Source organism: Peromyscus maniculatus, chromosome 9 (assembly GCF_049852395.1).
Source record: "Peromyscus maniculatus bairdii isolate BWxNUB_F1_BW_parent chromosome 9, HU_Pman_BW_mat_3.1, whole genome shotgun sequence".
In the NCBI taxonomy this organism is placed as follows: Eukaryota; Metazoa; Chordata; class Mammalia; order Rodentia; family Cricetidae; genus Peromyscus; species Peromyscus maniculatus.
Genome location: NC_134860.1, coordinates 115,298,932 through 115,322,845, shown reverse-complemented (window position 1 = coordinate 115,322,845; position 23,914 = coordinate 115,298,932). Strand labels below are relative to the sequence as shown.

At 44.4% G+C, this 23,914-nt stretch overlaps 1 protein-coding gene across 1 annotated transcript in view; it reads left to right on the top strand.

Moving 5' to 3' along the window:
- The first annotated feature begins 4,216 nt into the window (after positions 1 to 4,216).
- Dct (dopachrome tautomerase) overlaps positions 4,217 to 23,914 on the top strand; it is a 36,068-nt gene continuing 16,370 nt past the window's right edge. Inside the window, exons 1-6 of the mRNA XM_006994685.4 lie at positions 4,217 to 4,832; positions 13,131 to 13,430; positions 15,634 to 15,734; positions 16,379 to 16,545; positions 19,427 to 19,606; positions 21,425 to 21,560. Of these exons, the coding sequence (XP_006994747.1) occupies positions 4,538 to 4,832; positions 13,131 to 13,430; positions 15,634 to 15,734; positions 16,379 to 16,545; positions 19,427 to 19,606; positions 21,425 to 21,560 (1,179 nt within the window). The 5' untranslated portion in view covers positions 4,217 to 4,537. The remainder of the gene's footprint in view (positions 4,833 to 13,130; positions 13,431 to 15,633; positions 15,735 to 16,378; positions 16,546 to 19,426; positions 19,607 to 21,424; positions 21,561 to 23,914) is intronic.

Genomic DNA, 23,914 nt, shown 5'->3' with positions numbered 1-23,914 from the left:
TTTCCTGGCCAAGGCAAAGGAAGAAACATCATCTGGAGATTCACAAGGCTGTAAGTTCAGGACAGGCTGGCACCTATGAGGTAACACAGCTTTTCTGGGTACGAGGCTGGCAGAAAATTTCCTCCAACGAGAGGTGTATTTAATGATTTCATTAATATCAGTGCCACATGATACCTCATTATAACAGACTTTAGCGTAGGCTGACACTGTGACATCAAGGGTAGTTTAATTTATGCTAAGCTGGAGTGAATGATCCCTTATTCTCAAACTCGTGAGCCTCCTGCTTCTGCTTCCTTCAGCAGATCCGACTGTCGTGTGCCACCACAACTGGCAAGACCCTTGTTCTCCATTGCAGTCAGCCTCCTGCATTGGGGTAGCAATGTCACGACCACGGATTTCCAGCAGAAACTCGTACATTCCAAAGAGGAGTTCCTTTGTGTTTGACTTGCTCTGTAGCTGAGGATGACTGTGGATTCTGCTACCTCCGCACCCCAAGCGCTGGGTGGTGTGCACCACCACGCCTGGGTTATGAGGTGCTGGGCGTTGAACCCAAGGCTTCACCTGTGCCAGGGAAGCTCTTCACCAATGGAACTACACTGCAGGCCCCACTTTGGGGTTGAAATGAGATAATGGAAGGTAGAGAAGCAAGCTTAGTTCTGTGCCTGGCATAGGTAGGGGATTAAGAACTCTGAGTTTCCATGGGGCTGGAAAGAAGGTTCAGTGGTTAGGATCACCTGCTACTCCTGCAGAGAACCTGGGGATATCAAAGTGGCCAGTCACAACTGTCTGTGACTCCAGTCGCAGGGGATCTGATGCCCTCTTCTGGCCTCCATGGGCTCCTGCATGGAAGCAGTGCATATACGTTCACAGAGGCTCACACACATACACATAAAAATAAAATCTTAAGAAGAAATATGTTTCCTTCTTTTCCTTATTTTTGGGGTATTGCAACAAATTCCTTAGAGAAGAAAAAAAGTAGCAACACAGCCCATCGAGAAGATCAGGACCTTGAATCAGGGAAACACAGTTCTCCTACCGCCTCGTTAATTGAGGTCTCACAGCCCCCATTTCCTTTTCTGTAATGTTGCGATAATAACGGGCAAGTAGATGATCTCTATGAAGAAAATGAAACCATGCACTGTGATAGGAAGGTGCCCAGGTTATGAAGTGGTAAAGCAAACGGCAAAGGACGGCTCCTCTCAGGAGTTGACACTCGAGCGAAGGGAAGAAGAAACAGCAGTACAATGGCCAGGACAGAAAGACTGGGGCTGTCTGTGTGACAGTGACACAGTGCTCCACCACAACAGAGGAGGAGAGAGGCAGGTAGGGGCAGATCCAGCAGGATCTTCTAGTCCGGTTCTTCCCGAGCTATCTAGGGTACGGAAGTTCTGAAAAACAGTTTGAAGGCCAACATGAGGCCAAAATCACATGGTCTCTGTGGAAACGACCCTCCACACTTGCACCTGACCGATCATGTACTTTATTTAGTGTGTAGCAATGCCAAGCCTTTAAATACTGGGTCCCACATTATTGTGTTCATCTTAATGCAGGCCAGGAACACATGGGCTGTGATCTGCTGACCACTCTGTGAGTAGCATGTGGGCAGATGTCTGATTTCACTCCAAGTGCTTCAGAAAGCATTGATCAGGAAGGAAGGAAGAGAGGAATCAAAGACTCAAGGACTGTGGTGTGGTCTGGTTCTAGGACTCGAGGAGTACAAATATGATAAGACAGCAAAATTTGCTTTGAAGGGGTCTAGACCTCTGAGAGGACTGGCCTAGGAGGAAGCTGGATATGGGTCTGAGGTTCACAATTCGGAGCAGGGCCAGGGAAGTGATTCTGGGTTGTCATAACAACCATCACGTAAAGCTTCAGATTAAGTGGCATGTGTTACAAAGAAAAGGAGTCTGGACAATCTGATGTGATTCCTGGTTTGTCTTACCATCCTCCAAAAGACATGAATCCTGCAAATGTGGTCCAGTTTGGAAAAAAATCTTCTTGTGGGTATAAGTGTCTCAAACTGGGAGCATCCTGAGCTAATCCCAGGTGGCTCGTTATCCCATGATGGGGAGATGCAGAAATGAAGAAGGGAAATGCCTGGTGACTGTGGCAGGCGTTGTAGTGTGGTACATTCAAGTCAGAGATGGACAGGAGTTTCAGCAGCTACCAGAAGCTGGAAGGGATAGGGTTATCACAGGACTGCAGATTGCTGGTATGTGCTATCCTGGTCAGTGCCTGGATTTCAGACCCCGGGTCCCCAGAACTGCAAGGGAACAAATGTCTCGGTGTTAGCTTCCCAGTTTGTGGAACCTGACAGCAGCGTAAGAAAGGAATCTACCTGGTCTCTTAGCTGGCACTTCGGCAAGCCTTCGTCTGGAGCTATGTTCTATTCTCACACTGTGGCCTGCAGCTCTGGCTGTGGGGTAGAATCAGGTGGCTTAGTCAGTAACATGCTTGCTGTGTAAGTGTGGCGGCCTGAGTTCAGATCCCCAGCATCCACAGAAGGAGCCAGGAATGGCAGTACGCTTGTAATCCCGGTGCTGGGGAGACAGAAAGAGGTGGATCTCCGAGGCTTTCTGGGCAGCTAGTCTACCAAATCGTTCAGTGGGGACTCTGTCTCAAAAAAGCGAGTTCCAGGAAAGGCGCAAAGCTACACAGAGAAACCCTGTCTCGAAAAACCAAAAAAAAAAAAAAAAAGAAGTGGAAAGTAATTGGGAAAAATAGTTTATGATAGTCTTTGGCCTCGACTTACACACACAAACACGTACGCGTGAATGCCTTCCAAAACATACATACTGTAAGTGCAAACACCTGCTTGCAGACATGCTTGTACACACACACACACACACACACACACACACACACACACACACACACACACACACACTTATACTGCTGATGCCCTGTGATATCATCAAGACTCTGATTCAATGTCCAGAACCCAGAGGTACACACTGCCATTGAGTTAGTACAGCTTGATATCATAGGGGTAGAACAGAAAACACAGGGGAAACTGTGTACTTTTCCTTCCTTTCTTTTATTCTTTTTTTTTTTTTGAGACAATATTTCTCTACATAGTCACAGCTGTCCTGAAACTCACTATGTAGATTAGGCTGGCCTTGAACTCACACAGATCTACCTGCCTCTGTTTCCCGAATGCTGGGATTAAAATCATGGGACATGAGCTCAGCTCCTGAGTACTTTTCTCAACCTTAAGAATTTCTCTGAAATTTAATACTAGGTACTTTATGTCCATGCATCAGGTATTCTTAGCCTCCAGCTGGGGCGATTTCAAGTCTGCAATTTGCAAAGATCTCACAGCACCAAGACAGTCCTTCCTCCACTCGAAGGAACAAGCGCTCTGACAAACGGCCACCATTGCCCGTCTGCACACTCCCATGCTACCCCCAGAAGAAGCATGTAGGACCATTGCTTCCTAGATTTAAGCTTGATTGTGCCAAACTTCAATGCAATCAAAAGATTTCCTTGCAAACCCCATTCTGGTTTGTCCCATTGCCTCCCTTACAGCAAGATGATGATAATTGTGAATCGATGGTAGCACATTCTTCTATGTAAATTAAAAAAAAAAACTCCTGTATGGATGTGCTAAACAAGAGAAGAAGAGCTTATTATCTGGAGGCAAGAGGATTCCTAATTGTACAACAAAGCAGTTCCTTGTACACGGCCTTAAATAAACGTTTCTTTATTTCAGGGGCTGCATGATCTCCTGTGGCGGTCTCTCTCCCATGTCAGTAAGAAGTCATGAGGGAGACGTGCTCAGCGATGCACAGGTCCGTAAAGGGCCTTTGACGGAATGCTCACTGCTTCTATTGACGCACTGGGAAGTCTGAGGTCACAAGCTTGGCTGGGACACATGAGCCCAATAAAGAGGCTGATTTTGCCCTCCTGACACAAAGCCAGACACTTTATCAGCTTCATTGTTCACTTAGGGTCATGTGGTAACAAAGAGGATTTCTCTAGTTATAATCCCCCTAATGACGGCTTCTCCCAGCCTTCCCCAAAACCCCACCAGGCCTTGTGGCATGGCAAGCCAGAGAGAATAAAGGCAGAACGGTGCTTGGCTTTTGAACTGAGTTCAAGGCAATTAAAGTCAAGGGCTAAGGAGAGAAGGAGGGGGCTTAGGAAGGCAGCATAATAAGCAGTATGGCTGGAGCACTCTAAATTAACTCAATTAGACAGAGCCTGATTTAACGGGGAGAGCTGGCGAGAAGTGCTCCCCTCATTAAATTTGATGCTAGAGGAGCTTCTGCTGAAATTAAATTTGTGTTAGTTGTCTGAGTCACATAAAACAGCATGTGCATGGGCATGTACGCATGTGCACACGTGCAGGTTCTGTGATTCAGGTGGGAATTTTGAGAGGGGATTGGAAAGGGTTAGAACTGAAAAAACAAAACAAAAATAAAAGAAAAGGAGGTTTGAGTGAGCGAATGCTCCAGAACCCAGCAGTGGAAGACAAGGGGAAAAGCTGGCCAGGAAACAGGTGGGAAGTGTAGCCAGGTCTCCCAGTTAAGAAGACATGGGTCTTGTGCGGTGGGGGCTTCTGTTGGGTTGCCTGGGCTGTGGAATTCTGCTCCGAGTTCGGGCTCAGTTCCCTCGGGTCTGCATGACCTTGGATGGTGTACTGAACAAAGAGTGCTGCCCGCCTCTGGGCCCCGAGCCGGCCAACATCTGTGGGTCTCAAGAGGGCCGCGGCCAGTGCACAGAGGTGCAGACGGACACCAGGCCCTGGAGTGGCCCGTATGTCCTTCGAAACCAGGATGACCGTGAGCAGTGGCCAAGAAAATTCTTCAACCGGACATGCAAGTGCACAGGTGAGGCCCCGGGGCAGTGCCGCTTCTCTCTCTGAATTTGAACTTGGTGGAGAATCCTTGCCGGGAAAGCAGTTCCTCCTGAGGGAGAGACGACTGGTGACAAACTGTTAGGCTAGCTGTTTCCGTGGCCGGTCTATTCGGCAAGGCTGATGCACCGCCTACATCTTTCACACCCCGTACGTGTGCTTATGAAAACTAAATCAACATTATGTGGGCCAAGCCTGAGTTTCTGAACACATGCCAACATACCTTTGGCTTGTTTGTTGGGAGGGGAGGCTACAGAGATGGAGAGCCTGCTTTGAAACTAGAACAAGTCCTTTCAAGATGGTCCGGGGCCTCTCCTGCAATGGGTTCACACTTGCTGAGGCGTTGGGTGCGGCTTGGCATCCGGAGGCAGCAGAGGAGGCAGGTGCTGCGGAGTCCTGGCCTCAGCACTTCTCATGATTTGAAGAGACCACTAACAGGGTCCATCTGCCTTGTTCAAGCCAGGACTGGACTGTAATTTTGGCAAAGTTGGGGAGATGGGGCAAAGCAGCTTCTTCAGTGAGGTGTTATGAGGGAGCAGTGGCTTCCTTCTACCTGAATTCCACCCGGGCAGCTCTCGGACCTGTTCACGGTCCTTTCCTTTACAACCCTGTCTCTCCCAATACTTGTTTCTTTGAAATCTCAATTTTCTCTGCCTTTCGTAAATCTTCCTCTGCCTCACCTCTTCTGGTTTCCAGAAACCAGGCACAACTGTGATGAACTCAATGTCTGACAGGGCGTCTGAAAAAAACAAAATCCTGCAAGCCGCGGCTCCACCGAGGCCTGAGGCCATCGTCCCTCAGTGGCCCGCTGCACACAGGCTCCCCCTCTGGCATATTTCCGCTTCCTCACGGGCTGCTAACACATAGGAGGGTACGGACAGGCCAGCTTTTTGTTTTGTTATGATGTACTTACTATTATGTTAGAAGAGAGATCGAACCTAGGACCTTGCATATGCCAGGAGAGTGCTCTAACACTGAACTACATCCACAGTCCTTCTAATTATTTTAAATTATGTGAGTCAAAGGCATTTTCAGGTCCTAGTTTGCCTTACATACCAATTGTGACAAGTTATGATAGCATATTGAATATGTATTATCCATTTTTTTGAGCCATTAAAGAATTTGATTCAATAGACATCGCTTCATAGGTTTTCAGTCCCACGAGGGGTGCATTGGATTCCACACTTGTGGTATTGGAAACCACACTAACGTGGGTAACCTTTGCCCCGACCTCCAGAGCCATCTATGGCAATCATTCCCTGTCAATAGATGACAAAACTCTGTGTCTTTCAAACCCTGAGCATCTCTGTTTCAGAGGGGCAGAATGCTTTAGCAGGTCAGGTAGAACAGGTCGCTCATCTTACCCCATTTGTATAGTTTTCTCTTGGATAGTGAAGCACGTTTGCTTTCAGAAAGTGGACATGGAAACCACAGGACACAGCAGAATAGAAAGCACACTTGCTGTTTTGTTTTGTTTTTTTTTGAGGAAGTATTTTGAATATTCATCAAGAAGGGGTAGCAGCTTGGGTGAGAGTGACATACTTTCAGAATGAAAGAAGAACTACTGTTCCAAGAGGCAATGGGTCAAGAGTAGGGCCTGACCTCGAGTTTCAGATTCAGTAAAGACTTCACATTTCCAGAGGCCAATTCCTGGCAGCAGGGCTTCCTCAAGGTGCTCAGCCTCCATCTCCCCCCACTGATCATCAGGACTACCCTTGAGGGCCCGTCCTCTGCCTGTGATTTACCTCCTTTCTAGGCTTCATTTGCCTCCAACTCCCAACCACCATTGCTCATTCTGTACTGCGTGCGCATGGGCTAAGGTTGCTTTAGATCTGCACCTCCTAAAATTTAGTTTGATAGATTGTTCCTTTCATCTAGCTTTAAGAAGTATAATTGCCGGGGGCTGAAGAGATGGCTCAGCGGTTAAGAGCACTGGGTGTTCTACCAGAGGTTCTGAGTTCAATTCCCAGCAACCTCATGGTGGCTCACAGCCACCTATAATTAGTCCATGGGATCTTCAGGTGTGCAGATGTACTCTCGGACGAAACACCCAAATACATACACAAATAAAGATAAAAAAGTGCAGTTGCCATACAGAGTTCCGCACACAATCAATATGTACAGTTTAATAAGCTGTATGCTGTTCTGTTCCTCTTACAGTAATCAAGGTAAGGAACGTGCCCACCACCTCCAAGAAGCTTCCTCGTCCTTCTTGTCTTTGGGGTTTTGTAACAAGAGCTTCAGCCTGGTAGCACGTTCTTACGTGTACAAAACCTTATCATTAACCGTACTCTAGAGTGGATACCCAAAACGTAGTCACATGTGTCACTGTAACGGTTCTCATCACATGAGCCTCTACGTTCCTCCTCCGCCCTCGTCCCTGGTGACCACCACGCTTCTGTCCTTTCTGGTTAGCTGACCGCTTTATAGACTCCTCACTTAGGAGGAGCCGGGCATTATTGTACAATGGGGGATTTGTTTCACTGAGCACAGTGTCTTCAGGTCCATGCACAGGTTGTAAGAGGTAGATGGTGGTCCCAACACCTCTTCCTCTTCCTTTTCCAACTTACTAAAAAAAAAAATTTTTTTTTTTTTTTGAAATTCTGTAAATTGACGCCAGGGCTTACACACAGTAAGCAGACAGTCTGCCGCTGAGCTGCATCGTCAGCCCCTTTGGCTCCGTTTTTGTCGGTTGGATGGTCTGTTTCCCTGAGTCTTGAGACACAAGACCAAGTCTTAGAGACTTGCAACAGAAAGCTGCTTTGTGTATGTACTTGTCATTCTGTGACATGTCAGGTGTTTCAAACACAGACATGTGATCTTCTATGTTTCCTCCTGAAAGAGTGAGTGATTTGCCTTCTTTGGGTAGTGTTTTCATATGTTTCAGATCCAGGTTTATACCTGACTTTGAGCATCCCAAAGGCCCTTGGCTCTGGGAGCCTTCAAAACCACTTGCAAATGGAGCACCTGGGACTCTCCTGGCCATCCTGAAGTTTCTAAGGCAGAGATGGAAATTAGCATCTGGCCAGCAGAGTGCTAGTGACTTTGCATTTGCTGATTCACTGAGAAAATAAGTGACTCCAAGCTTGCTACTGTAGACTGGTAAGGGAACCTTTTAGCCTCATAAGGGAAAACTAAAAAACTAAAATAAAATAAATTCTGTGCCCCAATTCTTTATAGTGCATTTTTCTATTCTTTATTGTGATAAATTGGAAAAAAAATTGCTGAATGCAATCGCAAGGAACTCAATGTAAAAATCAGGAGACTTCGGCACTGCCCGTCACGTTCTGGGGCTCACCTGACAGTTAGCATTGATGGGCGATGCCAGTTGCAGCTGGATCTTTGGGCTTTTGAAATCCTGGGGCACCAAATAGTTTTTGAACAGTTGGCTGAGAACTTCTTGTTTGTACAAGTGACTAAACGCCTCATTTTCCAATCTCTGAAATGGGGATAATGATGAACCCACACTTGTAAAATCTTTTTGAGCCCTGCAGATGAAAGAGTCTGTATGAGTATAAAGTATTGTTATTAAAATAATAGAATCTCTAATTAAAAGGAATAGGCTATTTAGACTTCCTTGTAAACTCACTAATCGGTCGTCGTTAAGCTTAGTTAGTCTAATAGCATTTTGAGTTTGAGCCGTGCAGTGCATGTAGGGACGTGTGGTGTGTGGATGTTTTCTCTCTACTCATCTTAGTTTTAAGTCAGGAGAAGGTTTTGAGTCTTTTAATGTAATTTTTGCTCAAGAACACACTCAATGTGAGATAGATTGGAATCATCCTCCTTTTCCCTGTTCCCCAACAGCAACAACAACAAAAACGATAATTTTTTTCTTAATGTGTCCCATTTGTATTTCTTACTGCTGATGCATGAATAAAAGGAGTGACTTGTATTAAGTTGGTGCAAGATACAACCAGAAAATCTGAAGAAATACGCACCATGTGTGCCAGGCTGGCATATTCTATTTTTCTAAGTTTTAGTGTTTTGATAAATTCTATAGGCCAGGTCTGTAAGCCAAAAAATGGAAGGGACCTGGTGTACATATAGAAAAGGAATTTTTTAATTGAGTAAACTTCTGAATTATACACGACAAGTAGCAATGCTTTCTGGTGAGTGGTTGACTGTGTGTGCGTGAGCGTGCATGTGTGTGGTGTGTGTGTGGTGTGTGTGGTGTGTGTGTGTGTGTGTGTGTGTGCTCCTGCTTCCCTTACAGTTCTGTGCTCACCTTGGCTGTGTAGCAGTGTTGTGTGTTCTCCTAAGTCAGGAACATTGTTTTGTCTTCTGTCAGATCGCAACACTCAGTTTTCCGTTTTGAAAACTGAAAACTCATGGTGCACACCTCCCCCATTTCCTCTACTCTGCAGTGTAGCCTTATTTGTATCTGTATTCCCCAGTGCCTAAAAAATGCCCTTTTCCAATCTTCAGTGTTCCCTCCACCACTCAGGTGGCGTTTATTAGCACCGTGTTATCCCGTTTTGGGTAGAAAGAGGGCGATGGACACAATGTTCAAGGGTTAGCAGTAGGGATAAGTGAAGACAAGTCATTGCTCTGATATTTGGAAAGTGGGATTCCCTAAGACTGTCAACCTAATGCTTAGAATGGAGCCTGTTGGGCCCCAGACACCATTCTCTGTGGTCTATAACAATACGCTTATTTTCCACAAGAACTCCGTGGAGCAGAACTCTTATTTTGATATGGCAAGCTCAGAGTGGTTCAGCTCAAAGGCCAGTTGTTTAAAAATATAAAAACAAGGGACAGAGGAAGGCATACTGAAACTTGTTTTAAGACTATTTTTAAAAGTAGAATATCTTTTATTTATTATTTAGCAACATCATACAAGTGAAAAATACATGTTCCTCTTATGTACCCCAACTTCCAGAAACCCCAACTCTCCATTTTTGCTCTCCCCAGGAAAGACTATGTTTTAGAACAATTTTAAGTTCAGATAAAAATTAAGCCAAAAGTATAGAGATTTCTGATGTATTCCATGCCATATGTGACCCACCTTCACGTCATGATCCCTTGTTTAGCATCGATGGTAATTAGGTTGTAGATGTTCAGTAAATTATTTGTTGCACAAATAAATGAGGAAGACAGTTGTTGATGACAGTATTTCCACCAACCAGGAGAATCATAAAGAAGCAACATTGTGTAGAAATCACAGCACAAGCTATGAATAACTCAAGTTCAGACCTCAAGAGTCAAAAGTATTTTTATGTCTTATAATGTAAGAGTGTATTAAAGTCCCTGCTATAAAATTTAAGTGTCTTTTTTCTTACTATTTAAAATATTTTTAGGACCAATTTTAGTCCACAGAAATAACTGAATGGGAGGAATTGGGGGGAAGGCCCAGCTGCTGAAGCGTGTGCCATGCTGCCGGGAGGACCTGAGGTGGGATCCCCAGCAACCACGCAGAAAGCCGGGCTCAATGTGGACTTAACAAAAGCTTTAGATACCTAATTTTTTTTAACTTTTTAATGATTTAATTTTAATATTTGTAGGAAAGTATTAGTGAGAACTTTGTTGACCTTCTGTTTTGACTTTATTGATTTATTTTATGAAAGAGACTGTTTTATTTAAGATAACATAATGCCAACTCTCAACTTTGAAGTGTTAAAACTTTCAAGTTTTGATCCTAGTGCTTATCATTTGGGTCTCTGTCTGAAAGTCTTCCATTAAGGTTCAGTAAGCATGATGAGCCAGGCAGTGTTTTCAGACATCCTGACTAACTGCCTTCCATTTCCCTCAGAGATCCCAAAAAAACTTTATTATTTAAAAAAATATTCATTTATTTTTTACTTAATGTCTATGAGTGCTTGCTTGCATGTCAATGTGTGCACCAGGTATGTGCATGCCTGGTGCCCGGAAGATTGTGGAGGCAGAGGAGGACATCAGATCCCTTGGAGCAGGAGTGACTGACAGCTGTGAACTCCCATGTGCATGCTTGGAACTAAACCTGGTCCTCTGAACCATCTCTCCAGCTTCCATGTGCACTCGCAATCCCAGTGCTGGGGAGGTGGAGGCAGAGGAGCTCTGGAGCTTGTTGGCCAGACAGACAGACAGTCTAGATGAACTGGTGAGCCCTGGGTTCAGTGAGAGAGTGTTTCAAAAATGGAGTGGAGAGTAACAGGGGACACTTGATGTCGACCTCTGCACATATGCACACAAGTACACAAACCCACATAAACATGTATGGGCATAACAACACACACACACACACTGAGAGCAAAAATATCCTTTGCCTTTGTGCATTCCTCTCTGTCGACCACTGTTGGCATCCCTGTGGACCACTGTTGGCATCCCTGTGGACCACTGTTGGCATCCCCGTGGACCACTGTTGGCATCCCTGTGGACCACTGTTGGCATCCCGCCCACACTGGTCTTGGGTTTTCCCATTGAAGTCGCCCCATAGATGACTGTGCACTTTCTGAGCAGGCTTTAAAAAACAGCTGCAAGTTTGACTGAGAGCTCAACTGAGTAGTAAGTATTCTTCAGACATAAAATTTTATTCTATCACTTCTCAATAAAAGAAGCTATCCCTGTAAAAACTACCCAGTGGGTGATACATGTTTTCTTTCTGTCTCTTTTTGTCCTGATGATGCTGGGCTCATAGAAACCAAGAGCTCCACCACTGAACCAGGCCTCCTTGATGCTTGAAAATAAATAATTAAATAAAGGGAGTCCAAGTGGCTGATGAACACAGCTCAGGTCCTTCTGTCTTGCTGGGAGTGCCGCTTAGTGGCAGAGCACATGCCTAGCATGTGCTAAGTAAGCTCTGGCTTCCACACCTCTTCAACCAGTTCTGCCAGAACACGGTATAGAGAAGATCTATCGTGGCGTTAAAAGAGGGATAGGTAGCTCACACAGGGAAGGATTTAGGAAGGTTAGGAAAAGAGTTTCAGGCACAAGAAAGAACAGGTAATAGTTGTGGGGGTGTGAGATGGAGGCAGAGGCTGAGCAGGGAGCTGGTCATCAGCATTACATACTTGGAATCACTTTAATGTTCTGGAGATAAGCACCTTTATCTTCTTGTGGGAATAATAGCTAACTTTCCCTCTCAGATGTATCAGCACCTAAGGAATGAGGAGCTGATTATGTCCAAAGTAAACCGACAGGTATGAGACGGAAAGGCAGATAAAGAACCTAGGCTTAGCCGCCAGTCCTCAGGGATGTCTTAGGGCTTGCTCACTGGTTCTTGTCCCTCGGGTATGGGAAAGCACAGGTGTTCTGTTGCAGACAGCAGATTCTAAAGGATTGCACCTCTTGACACCACGATCTTTAATTCACTTTTATGATCTGCCAGGCACCATTGATTTTTGTCTTAGTGCTTTCTCCTTTGTGAAATAAACCAGCATTTTAAAAGTTAGATGCCATTCAAATGCTGGACATCAGCTTGTTTGTTATTATTATTATTTTCAAGACAGGGTTTCTAAGTATATCCCTGGCTGTCTTATTCTGGAACTCACTAGTAGACCAGGCTGGCCTCGAACTCACAGAGATTCTCCTGCTTCTGCCTCCTGCATTATTAAATCAATGGATCCGTCTGTGCTGGTCTAGCGGTGTGGGCTGCATAGACAGCAGAGCTTAGCGAGACCCTGGCAGATCGGGGTGCGGAGAGGGTGTTAGAAGAGAGAGGTCCAGGACACAAGAGGCAGGGGAGTGCCTTCGCTGGGGTTACTGCAACGAGTCATTGCAAACTGTCTGAGAGAAGGGACAGCAGTTGTTTCCTACTAGTTCTGGAGGTGGAAGCCCGAGAACAAGGTGTGAGCGGGGCTGGCGTCCTCTGAGATTTCTTCCGTTGGCTTCCTTGATCTCCCTGGGTCTGCATGCGGTCCGCCCTCAGTGCGCACACTGACAGCAGACATACTGGCTAGCGGCTGCTCCAGTACTCTCATTTTGCCTTATTTGCCGTCTTGAAAACGTGATTTCCAAAACTAGACACATGCTGAGGTCCTGGGGACGAGATCCTCCGCCTCATTTTCTCCTTTCTCCTCCTCCTCTTTTGCTTTAAAGATAAGAAAGATTGGCATGTAGTAACAGAGGCCGCAAGCCCAAGATCAAGGCAGCAGCCCGGGCCGGGTTCTTGGAGGCTCTGCCCTGTCCTGCGCTTTCTCTCCGTGGTGGCATGGTCTTCCCTCATGCCTCAGGGCCCTTCTTCTTGGCCCGTTGTACCATCGATTCTCTTCCCTTCTACCTGGAATTGAACTGAAAAGTTTCTTCCAAAGTATATAACCTCACCCCCACTCCCCATCTTCCCCTTTCTACAAATCAGGAAACTTTGCTGGCTATAATTGCGGAGATTGCAAGTTTGGCTGGACCGGCCCGAGCTGTGACCAGAAGAAGCCACCTGTCCTACGGCGGAATATCCATTCCCTGACTCCCCAGGAGAGGGAGCAGTTCCTGACCGCCCTAGACCTGGCGAAGAAGAGTGTCCATCCAGACTACGTCATCACCACACAGCACTGGCTGGGACTGCTCGGACCCAACGGAACCCAGCCCCAGATCGCCAACTGCAGCGTGTACGACTTTTTTGTCTGGCTCCATTATTATTCTGTTCGAGACACATTATTAGGTGGGTTTTCCCCATTGACTTAACAACCGTTATTAGAGGCTGGCGACTGGCTTGGGTATGGGGTGGAAGTCATTTGATACAAGTTAATTAACGGGGAAGCAACCTCCAGCGAGGTTCCTTTTCGGACTGGCAGAAATACCAAACACCGCCTGTACTTCAAATGGGGCCGTTTCTTCCTTGTTCTGCAGACACTTCAAACCTCTCCTAGCTTATATTCCTGGTTCAAAGCCTAATCCTAGCTCTCTGAAACTTAATCCTCAAAGGCATGAGCTGGTAAAGTGGAGGCAAATTCCTTTTGATTCCAGGAAAAAAAAAAAATCAACTTTGGCTTGAAAGCTGGCTCTGGCCTTTTCTTCAAATTAGGGAATTAACTGAACATATGCCAGGCTCACGGCACTGCCCTGTTCAGAGCTGCAGTGTCTGCGCTAGAATCGCGGGGGCTCCTTCAACCCATACATCTTCAGACTATCAGTGGGAAGCTCCCCTGAGGTTGCTTAGAGGGTAGGACAGGCGGCTTCTGCCTACGCGACCACAGTTCTCCCTTCCACTTTGATGTGGGTTTCGGGGCACCTTCTTGCTGGCCATAAGCGTCCAGCATAGGCATGATTATACACAAAGCTAAGCAAGAAGAACTCTATGTTGCTATGGCTTGGCGTAAACTTTTCCTTGACGACGCAATTCCACAATGCTGGGAGGCTCCTCGGGTTCCACAAAGTTGTCCTTTGACACGCACACTTACGCTGTAGCGCACGTGTTCCCCCGCTTCCACAACAATAACAAAAAATGCTGCTTGTGAATTGAGGACTCCCCCAGAACCAGAGACTTGGGGACTGGGTAGAATATGGCACAGGAGGTGGATGGTCAGGCGCTTCATTAATCAAACAGCGACAGACCACCCCCTGTTTCCGATGGTTTGGGGAGAAGCCATTGGTTTGTCCCTGGGGAGTGGGAGTCCATTCCAGATTCTTCTCATAACTTCTCATAACAGTCTGCACACTTGGCTGTCTCTGCAACTGTCCCTACTTCTAGGTCTCCTCCCTCCCTGGGGTCAGGGTGGACAAAATCAACGAGCATGCTTGGGCTGGTGCCCAAGTTCTCACCTGGTGTCTCGCTCTTCCACGCCCATCACCAGTTCCCACCCTTTGATGTCCTTCTCATAATTTTGTGTAGAAAACCTGAAACTTTTCTTTAGTCAAAAGACGTTTTTAAAAAAGGCTCTGTGGCCGAGAGCAGTGGTAGGTAGGGGCTCTGCTGTCAGTGCGAGTGGTGTTAAAAGCTGCCTCGCAGGAAAGCATCCATCTTCCTTTATCGATAGATGAGGGGCTCCTCCGGCTATAAGCTTTATCGCTTTCCTGTCCTTACTCTGAGGAATTTTTGCTTTATGAGAGGGTAGCCTCTCAGGAGGAAAGGGAAGCTGTAGTTTCTGGTCTTATCTAGGAACTAAATTTATATTCATATCTGTTCAGCTCTCTGAAGTTATTACAGGTGCTTTGAAAGAACTAAAGAGCTGAAGCTTCTGCATGCCATCAAAAGCTGCTATGAAAGGCAGGAGAAGGATGGGGCAGCCACCAAGAAAGGCGTGAAATTGCCCAAAGCGCTTCGCTAAAATTCGCGGTTCCAGTGGCCAGCTAAATTGGTTCCAGCATATTTTTTTTTCTCTTCTGGTCTCAGTGACCACGCTTGTCAGCTGGTGGTTCTAAGTGATTGATGGGTGAGGCAGAATTCGTGAAAGTTCTTCTTGGTTGTTTAAAGGCTGCATTAGCACGAAGTGTGGTTGAAGTTGCTACATTATTAAGTAATCTCTCTGTTATAAATTTATGCAATTATAAAGAACAAGTCAGAAAATATCTTAAAAATGCATTTAATTTAGGTCTTAATGATTGACACTTTGAGACAGCATTTTATTTTAATGTATTATTGTGAAAGAATTAAAGTATGTAACAGGACACTGACTCTTGAAAATGACTTGAGTTTCTGGGTTCTCTGCTAAAACTCAAACTTTTGAGAAATGAAAGCAACTATTTTGTGAAAGTGCTAATTGCTTATGAAACTCTATTCTTATCATTATTCTTATTGTTGCTTTTTAATAGACAAATGTTTTAAAACTAAGACACCGTAGACTTCTTGGACAGAGACATGCAGCTGATAAGGTTTAACATCTTAAATATTCTACTCTCTGATCTCCGTTTCCCAACTGTCTTAGGTCCAGGACGCCCCTATAAGGCCATAGATTTCTCACACCAAGGACCTGCGTTTGTCACTTGGCACAGATACCACTTGTTGTGGCTGGAAAGAGATCTCCAGGTTGGTCAAAACCATGCACTCAGTATCTAAAAAGTGTTTGCATTTAAGGAATACATGATGTTTGAAATACTTATTTCAGTGATAACTAGTCAAGAAAAATTAATACACTCGGCATTTCAGATAGCTTTCCTTTCTGTGTGTGTTGAGTCAACTACGCTCTCTTGACCAACTACCCAAGTGCGAGGATGCTGTGAACTTTGCCCCCTGTTGTACTTTAGATCTTTAGACTTTTTCATCTCCAGTTCTCCCTACGTTCTACGCATTTGATATTGTTCCTTTTTCAGATGTCACATGTGCATGAGATTATGCATTATTTTTCTTTTTAGATGTGGTTCATTTCACTTAGCATCATGTCCTCTAGGTTCACCTGCTTTGTTGCAAATGCTAGGATTTCTTTCTGTACCAAATCAGAACAACTCCATTGTGCAGTTACTTACCCATATGCACAAATGCATACGTGAGATTTACATATTCATGAGGACATACATGAAAATATTTTTATATATTGACTTTTAAAAAATGTATCTGATTGGTATTCCTTTTTGTTATAAAATTGGCCAAGAAGCATGCCAGTCTTTGCCTGACACGCCTTTGGGTAGCATCTGACACGTCCATAAAGTGATGGGACCCACCTTTGCTTTTAGAGACTCATTGGCAACGAGTCCTTTGCTCTGCCATACTGGAACTTTGCAACTGGGAAGGCTGAATGTGACGTATGCACAGATGAGCTCCTGGGAGCAGCAAGACAAGATGATCCAACCCTGATTAGTCAGAATTCGAGATTCTCCACCTGGGAGATTGTGTGTGACAGGTAATGCAATGGAGCTCTCGAGACGGTTTTTCCTTAGTTCTGGGAGATAGACACTACATTTCTTTATCTCTCTCTCTCTCTGTGGTACATAGAGTTATGTTTACATGATCCTGAAAGCAGTTTTTCCACAGGAGGCAGGAATTTAAACACTCAAAGCTCTCAAATTAAAAAGTGAAAGTATGGAAATCATGTTAGTAGGTTGAGTGTGCTTGGGCGTCATTTTGAGACCAGGAGCGTGAGTATACAATCAGGAGCAGTTCTGCATCCAGCCAGTGTGTGCTGAGCATCAAGCATGTTCTTGGTGATGCCACAGTGCTGGGAACACAAGGGTGAATGATCCAGCCATTCTGTATTTACAGAGATCGACTTGTGGTCAGTGAATTACCCAGCAGTCTGAGGACTTCTGTAATAGGTGTGTGTGTGTGTGTGTGTGTGTGTGTGTGTGTGGTGTGAAGACGAGAACAGAGTCAGGACAAGTCCACAAGGGTATGGAGCTGATGGTTCTGAGACAGAAGGTGGGTAAGGCCAGGAAGCTGTGAGTAGATGGTAGGTTCTAGGTGAGGGGGCACCACACACGATTCTAGAGAAGCTTCTGGAAGTAAGCTGGTGTGCCTGGGTCACAGGTCCCTGAGGAGTTGTATGGGACAGAAGCACAGTCCTTGGGATGTGGAAGGCTCAAAAATATATCTTAATCATTGAAAGCCACATGAGCAAATAGGTGGCCCAGAGTTCTGGAAGAATTCTTTCTTCGAAGTGTGCTTTCAGGTGCAGTTCACCAGCCCGGCTGACCTGTGGGGACCTGTTCCCAGACACTGCAGACGGTGCCAAACCTATGCGCTCTGGTTCTTCTTACTTACGATCCAATTTAATTTATGAATTAGGTACAGTAAGAGATAAACAATAGTATCTAAGGATAAAATAGTGCAATTTTAATAGTGTTCTGAGGTAAGATCGATGTGAACACGGACTCTCTTTTTCTTTCAAAATACTGTAGTTTCTCAGCACATTGTAGGAATATTTTAGACCAGTGTTAACAGCAGGTAACTAACCATGAAATACAAAAAGTGGATAAGGGATAACAACTATGCCTCAGAAAAAGATTCTCCAGGAGGCTACTCCTCCTTCCTTCCTTTATTTATTTTCTCCCAAATTCCCACATTTTGATTGCATTCCTGGGCCTCCCACCCTCCATTATCCAATTGCCTCAGGGCTGCCTCGCTGGCTAGCACTGCTCCTGGACATGCGGCCATCTTGAGGGTCCAGCCCTGCCCCAGGAATCCATCCTCTGTGTTCTGCACCTCCTGAAGCTCTCAGGCCAGGCCTTCGCTAGTAGGACATTCTAGATACCTTTGCACAGTTTCACTCCATTCCTAGAACACCATTTCTCACCATGCTTTTGTCTGTTCATAAGTGATGTGAAAAGAAATCTCTGCGATCACATAAGTCTAGAGAATACTGAGTTCAAAATGTGTGTGTGTGTGTGTGTGTGTGTGTGTGTGTGTGTGTGTGTGTGTGTGTGTGTTAAACTACTTGGAACATCTTCTAGGCTCCATAGATGAACATAGCATTATTCGTCTAGGGGAACCTAAACATGTCTGAATCTGGAACTCGTTTCACAGACTGTCTCACTGGAACACACATGGGAAATGATGCCTGGGAGGCTTTTTGTTAGCTGGTGTCTGGGTCCCGGCGTCCTCCATCTCTGCATGTGTGGTTAGTCTATCACCACTTGCCAACGATTCTCCCTCACTGTTTGAAATCCACGCAGCACTGCCTTTAAAATCTGCCTCTGTCCATGAACTGATACTCTGATGGTGAGACTTCAGGATACCAGAAGCATGTGTTGTGAATCCTCTCTCTCAGCCTCACATTTCCCACCTAACTATTAATATCCAACCGTGTTCACACAGTTCCCAATGTGGCATTTATTTTTTCACTTTAAAAAATGTTTATTTCATAACCTACAGAGGAGACATACGGGTTAAGGTACTTGATGAAATACTATGAAAACTGGAGTTCCAATCCCAGCAGCTGGGCATCTCAGGCAGGTCTGCAAACCCAGATTCAAGGAGGTGGGACTTAAGAGGCCCCATGGTGCTTGCTGGCTTCTCACCAAAGAATCATAACCCCCAGATTTGTGTACCCTACACACACGTGTGCATACACTCACATAAATAAGTATATGAACTAAAAATATTATTACACATTTTATTTATAAAATTTGTAAAAATTTTATAAAAATTTATAAAAATTGTAAATTTATTATTTTATTATTACAACAATTTTAACTGCATAAATTATGGGATATAGTATTGATAACTTTATATGTGTGTGTGGGCATGTGTGCGTGCATCTGTGTGTATACATGTATGTATTCAATGTAGGACAATCAAATCGAGGTGCTTGAGACTTGATCACTTTAAATATTAAAAAGTGTTTCAATACTGCATTTTATCTGTATCATTTTATCTGTTTTTCTGGCTTCTTGTTTGTCTCCAGTTGGCCTACATGCTTTTCCCAGCTCTGCACATACATCCTCCCACACTGGCTTGGTTCAGTGTGACAGAGGCTACTGCCCCACCTCTTTAAGTTTTCCAGACTCAATTACAGTTACAGTTGCCCTCATCTTGCCTGTAGAGCCTGTCACAGTGTTTTGAATAGAATGGTAATTATTATCACATTTACCCCCGTATTCATGTTTTGGGCACTCACATTTTTGGAATGTCTCTATCCATGATTACTCTGAAGGGTAATATTTTTACACCTATTTTTGACCATGTAAAGTGACTAATGATCATGACTCTCACTGATCTGCTTGGAACAAATTCATGATACCATCCACAAAGTTAAGGCACATTGTTTTGAATCCGACAAATCTTAGCTTGGATGACTACAACCGCCGAGTCACTCTGTGTAATGGAACCTACGAAGGTTTGCTAAGAAGAAACCAAGCAGGAAGAAATAATGAGACGTTGCCTACCTTAAAGAATGTGCAAGATTGCTTGTCTCTCCAGGAGTTTGACAATCCACCTTTCTTCCAGAACTCTACTTTCAGCTTCAGGTGGGCACTGACCTCTTCTACCTTAGAGCAGCGCTTCTCAACTTTCCTGACGCTGTGACCCTTTAATAAAGTTCCTCATGTTGTGGTAACCTCCCCCACCATAAAGTTATATTTGTTGCTACTTCATAACTGTAATTTTGCTACTGCTATGAATTGAAATGTGAATATTTTTGAAGACAGAGCTTTGCCAACAGGGTCGCGACCCATAGGTTGAGAACCACTGCATTGGACTAACATCCTTGTAGTTGTATGGGGCCAAAAGGAATCCAAGTATTGGCAGACACCTACAAATCTAAACATTGGAGAAAGGCATAAAAACATAGGCTAAGGAGGGGTTGATGGTGGAAATACACTCTTACCAATACTGTAGTCTCATTAGCTTCTAAATGCCATCCTAACTTCTGATTTCTGTATACATCTAGGATTTGCCTTGGGAACCAAGGCACCTCATTAACTATCATACTTTAACAGTGTTTGTACTATTTATTATTAGCATTAGAAGCTTATCAGCCACAGATCCTGATACTGGGCCTGACTCTCAGGGGAGTTTTTCAGACTCACCTCAAAGTGTTGCACAGATAATAACCTAACACTTGGACTTAAAGATCAACTATCAGTTTTATCTCACCCCAAAAGAATTAGGAATGTGTGCAAATAAGGTGCTAACAAAGAAGCATGAGGCAGCCAAGCAAGGGAATGTGGCCTTCTCCAAAACCGGATTTCTTTCTCCACAATCCACCACACCCCACATAAATTTCCTAACTTATGTGGGGCTAGGGGCAGGATAGACTAAAATGAATTTCAGGAATTTTGCTGAATATTGCAGGGCTTTGGAGCTGGTTCTAGAAGTGGACATGGCCCTGCAACTGGTGTCAAAAGTAGGCAAAGGGCCGGCCATGGTGGTGCACACCTCTAATCCCAGCACTTAGGAGGCAGAGACAGGCAGATTTCGATGAGTTTGAGGCCAACTTGGTCTACATAGTGACTTTCAGGCCAGCCAAGACTACACGAGACCCTGCCTCAAATAAACAAGAAAAATAGGTCAAGGGTAACATTTAAGAGTGTTTTTAAAAAGAAGCATTCATTTATTTTTCCTTATGACAAAAATGCCATTAAGCCAGACTGCATTCTCTCTAGATTTGAGCTGAGAATGTTTCCCTAAAATGTGATTCTTGGATCATAATCACTAGCATCTTTAGGAGTTGGTAAGGAACATACATTGTTAGGACCCCACCTATCCTTACTGGGTAGGAAACTCTAAGAAAAGGTCATGAAATGTTTCTTCAGTGGTTCCAAGATAATCTTACTTTCGAATATCACTGTGCCAGGATGTAGACACGTAGAACTTACTGAAAATATAGATGGAAAAGAGAGAAGAATAAGGGAAATGCTGGGGTATGTTTAGAAGGATAAGTGTCTTCCAGCCAAGCCAACAGTCTTTTTCACTGAGAAATATGAATATAAGATTCTATGTTGATTCAAAATTCATTTATTGAATATAGCCCATGTGTTGAGCAGGATAAAAAAAACCTGTCAATAAAAATATAAAGGAAACACAGTCCCTGTCTTTCAAGAATATAAAAAAGAAGAATAAAGACAAATTGCTATAATGTGCACAAAGAGAGCAATGTAACCCAGCAGGTGCCGGGGCAGCATCCATTGCGTTCCTTCCCCTTCTGGAAGATCATTAAAAAAGTTGAAGTGAAAGAACTCTCAGCAGAGCCTCTCCTATCCTTATCCAAAGTTAGAAGATGGTTGGATAATGCAGAGACCTTTGCCAATCTTTACTGAAGTCACCGACTCTCTGCTTTCTCTCAGGAATGCTCTGGAAGGTTTTGATAAAGCAGATGGCACACTGGACTCTCAAGTCATGAGCCTTCATAATTTGGTTCACTCCTTCCTGAACGGAACGAATGCTTTGCCACACTCAGCTGCCAACGATCCTGTTTTTGTGGTATGTTCAGAGACTCAGGTCATATGAAACTGTTTCTACGTAACCTATCAGATTCTTTGGGTTTTCAGTGCAGTGAAGGTTTGATATTTCATTCTTTGTCAACAATATGATCTCTGTACATATACACTGATTTTAACCCATGTGGAAAGCATGGCTAGGTAGCATATGAAGTCCCTACTCAGAACCAATCCTTTAGGGATGGTTGGATTTAGATAAACTCAACCAGGAGTTTACAGTCCAGAAGGCAGTTTACAAGTTAGCAGAGTTCTGTCAATAATCTCACAAAATATATACCATATATTGGCACAGCTATCAAGTATTTTTCACTGGCAGATGAGTGGTGCTGAAGAATGTTAACTGCACACAAACCACCTGTGGGAAACAAAGGCTTGGTTAGCCAGAAAGGTGGCGGACAAGGAATGCTGGCTGGGTGAGAACCACAAATGCTTTCTTTTCAACCATGGTGGTGATATGAAACTCAAATTGGTGTCACTTACTTTGGGTGGCTTCATCTTCTATGAGAAGAGAGAGCCATTAGAGAGAGTTGGCACTGTCCTCTCGGGGTCCTAATGGCTCTCTAACACCCCAAGTGCAGTGAACTTCTTTGAGAAACCTCATTTCAGTCTCACTTGAAAACAAAGGAATTGTGACAATACTTGGCAATGGGGTTATCAATTTTAAAATTCCAAGCTACCCTAGTTCTTAAAGATAAGTTTCCCAAGGAGTTCTCCTGAGACAACTCAAAGGGGGACTGTGCCAGCTGGGGCCACAGTGTTCAGCTGCCCATTGCAATGCGTTTCACCTGGAGGTGGTTCTCTGGGAACATAGCTATAAAGCAGACCCCTTTTCTGTGGTTTAGTTACCTATGGTCAACCATGAGCTGGAGAAAGAGGAAAGATGAACAAGGTACAATAAGATATTTTGAGAGATAGTCAGTCCATAGTCATATCAATTTTATTACAGTAAGTTGTTACTGTTCTACTGTTTTATTAGTTTGTTAATCTCTTACTATTCCTGGGTGATATGTTAAACTTCATCAATGGTCTGCATGTAGAGGAAATATACAGCGTATATGAGGTTTGTTACCACCTAAGGTCCAGGCATCCACTGAGGGCGTGGAACATATGGCGTCTGTCTCCTCCCACAGACGAACACACTGGGTTATTACAACACCTTACAGGGAGGAAATAGAGGATGGCTGAAAAGTCTTGGTCAATGGGCATTAGAAAAGACTGTTAAGCCTTGGGTCTGTGCCAGATGATTTGTGGAATGAAGCATGGGAGTTTCACTCTGGGTCAATCCTGTCAGGAAGAAAGGCTGATTCTATCACGGGGTACTCAAAGCACTTATCCATAGGGAAGACAGACTAGACACTGTTTATTGGTAAATCAGCAGCAGTCATTTGTAACAGACAGCAAAGAGGACACTGGGTATTTTGTCTGTGCTCAGACATGCCTATAGGGTTATATTGGCTTGGTCCTGATCCATCACAGTCACAGAGGGCTCTGTCTGATGCTGATGTTCCACGGAACAGCTTATGTCTGGCAGAGCACAACCAGGTCTAGCTTACAGTACCAGGCCAGCTCCTGGGTGTTGAGGTTGCTTTTTCTTTCTCAAGCACAGCTCATTAAAGTTGGCTGTGAAGATCTACAGAATAGCAACACTGGTTTTCAACTGCTGACCTCCAGCAAGGTGTCTACTTTGGAGGACCTCAACTCACATTACATATTGGCTGGCCCTTTTCAGAGCTGTGTGTCTTAGGTAGATGATTGAGGATCCATCACAAAAGGAAATGTCTCCTTTTGTGCTTTAAGTTTTTGGTAGTATCTTGGATTTACATTATTCCAGAATTTTTCATTCATTTGTTGAATTTTGTAATGTATCTTAGCTTGCTCAGATTTTTATAGTAACACACTACTGACTTGTTAGTTTAAACAGCAGCCAACTGTTCTGAGCAGGGGGTCAGCAGTCTAAGATCAAGATGCTGACACACTTAGCATCAGATGTGGGCTTCTGTGTAAGGTTTTCTTATCTCTGTGGCCAATACACCTGATGAGAAGCAGCAGGAAGAGAGAAGGTGTTTATGTTGGCTTACAGTGTAAGGGGTTACTGCTGATCAAGGTGGAAAAGCATGGCCGGAAGGATGAGAGTTTACCAATCACACTGCATCAACAGACAGGAAGCAGAGCAAACAGGAAGTGGGACCTGCCTATAAAATCTCAAAATCTTCCCACAGTGAGCCACTTCCTACAGCAAGGTTCTACCCTCTAACGGCTCTATCATGTCTTCCTAAACAGTGCCACTAGGTGTAAACTAGGCATTCAAACACAGAAATCGATAGGGGACATTTCACA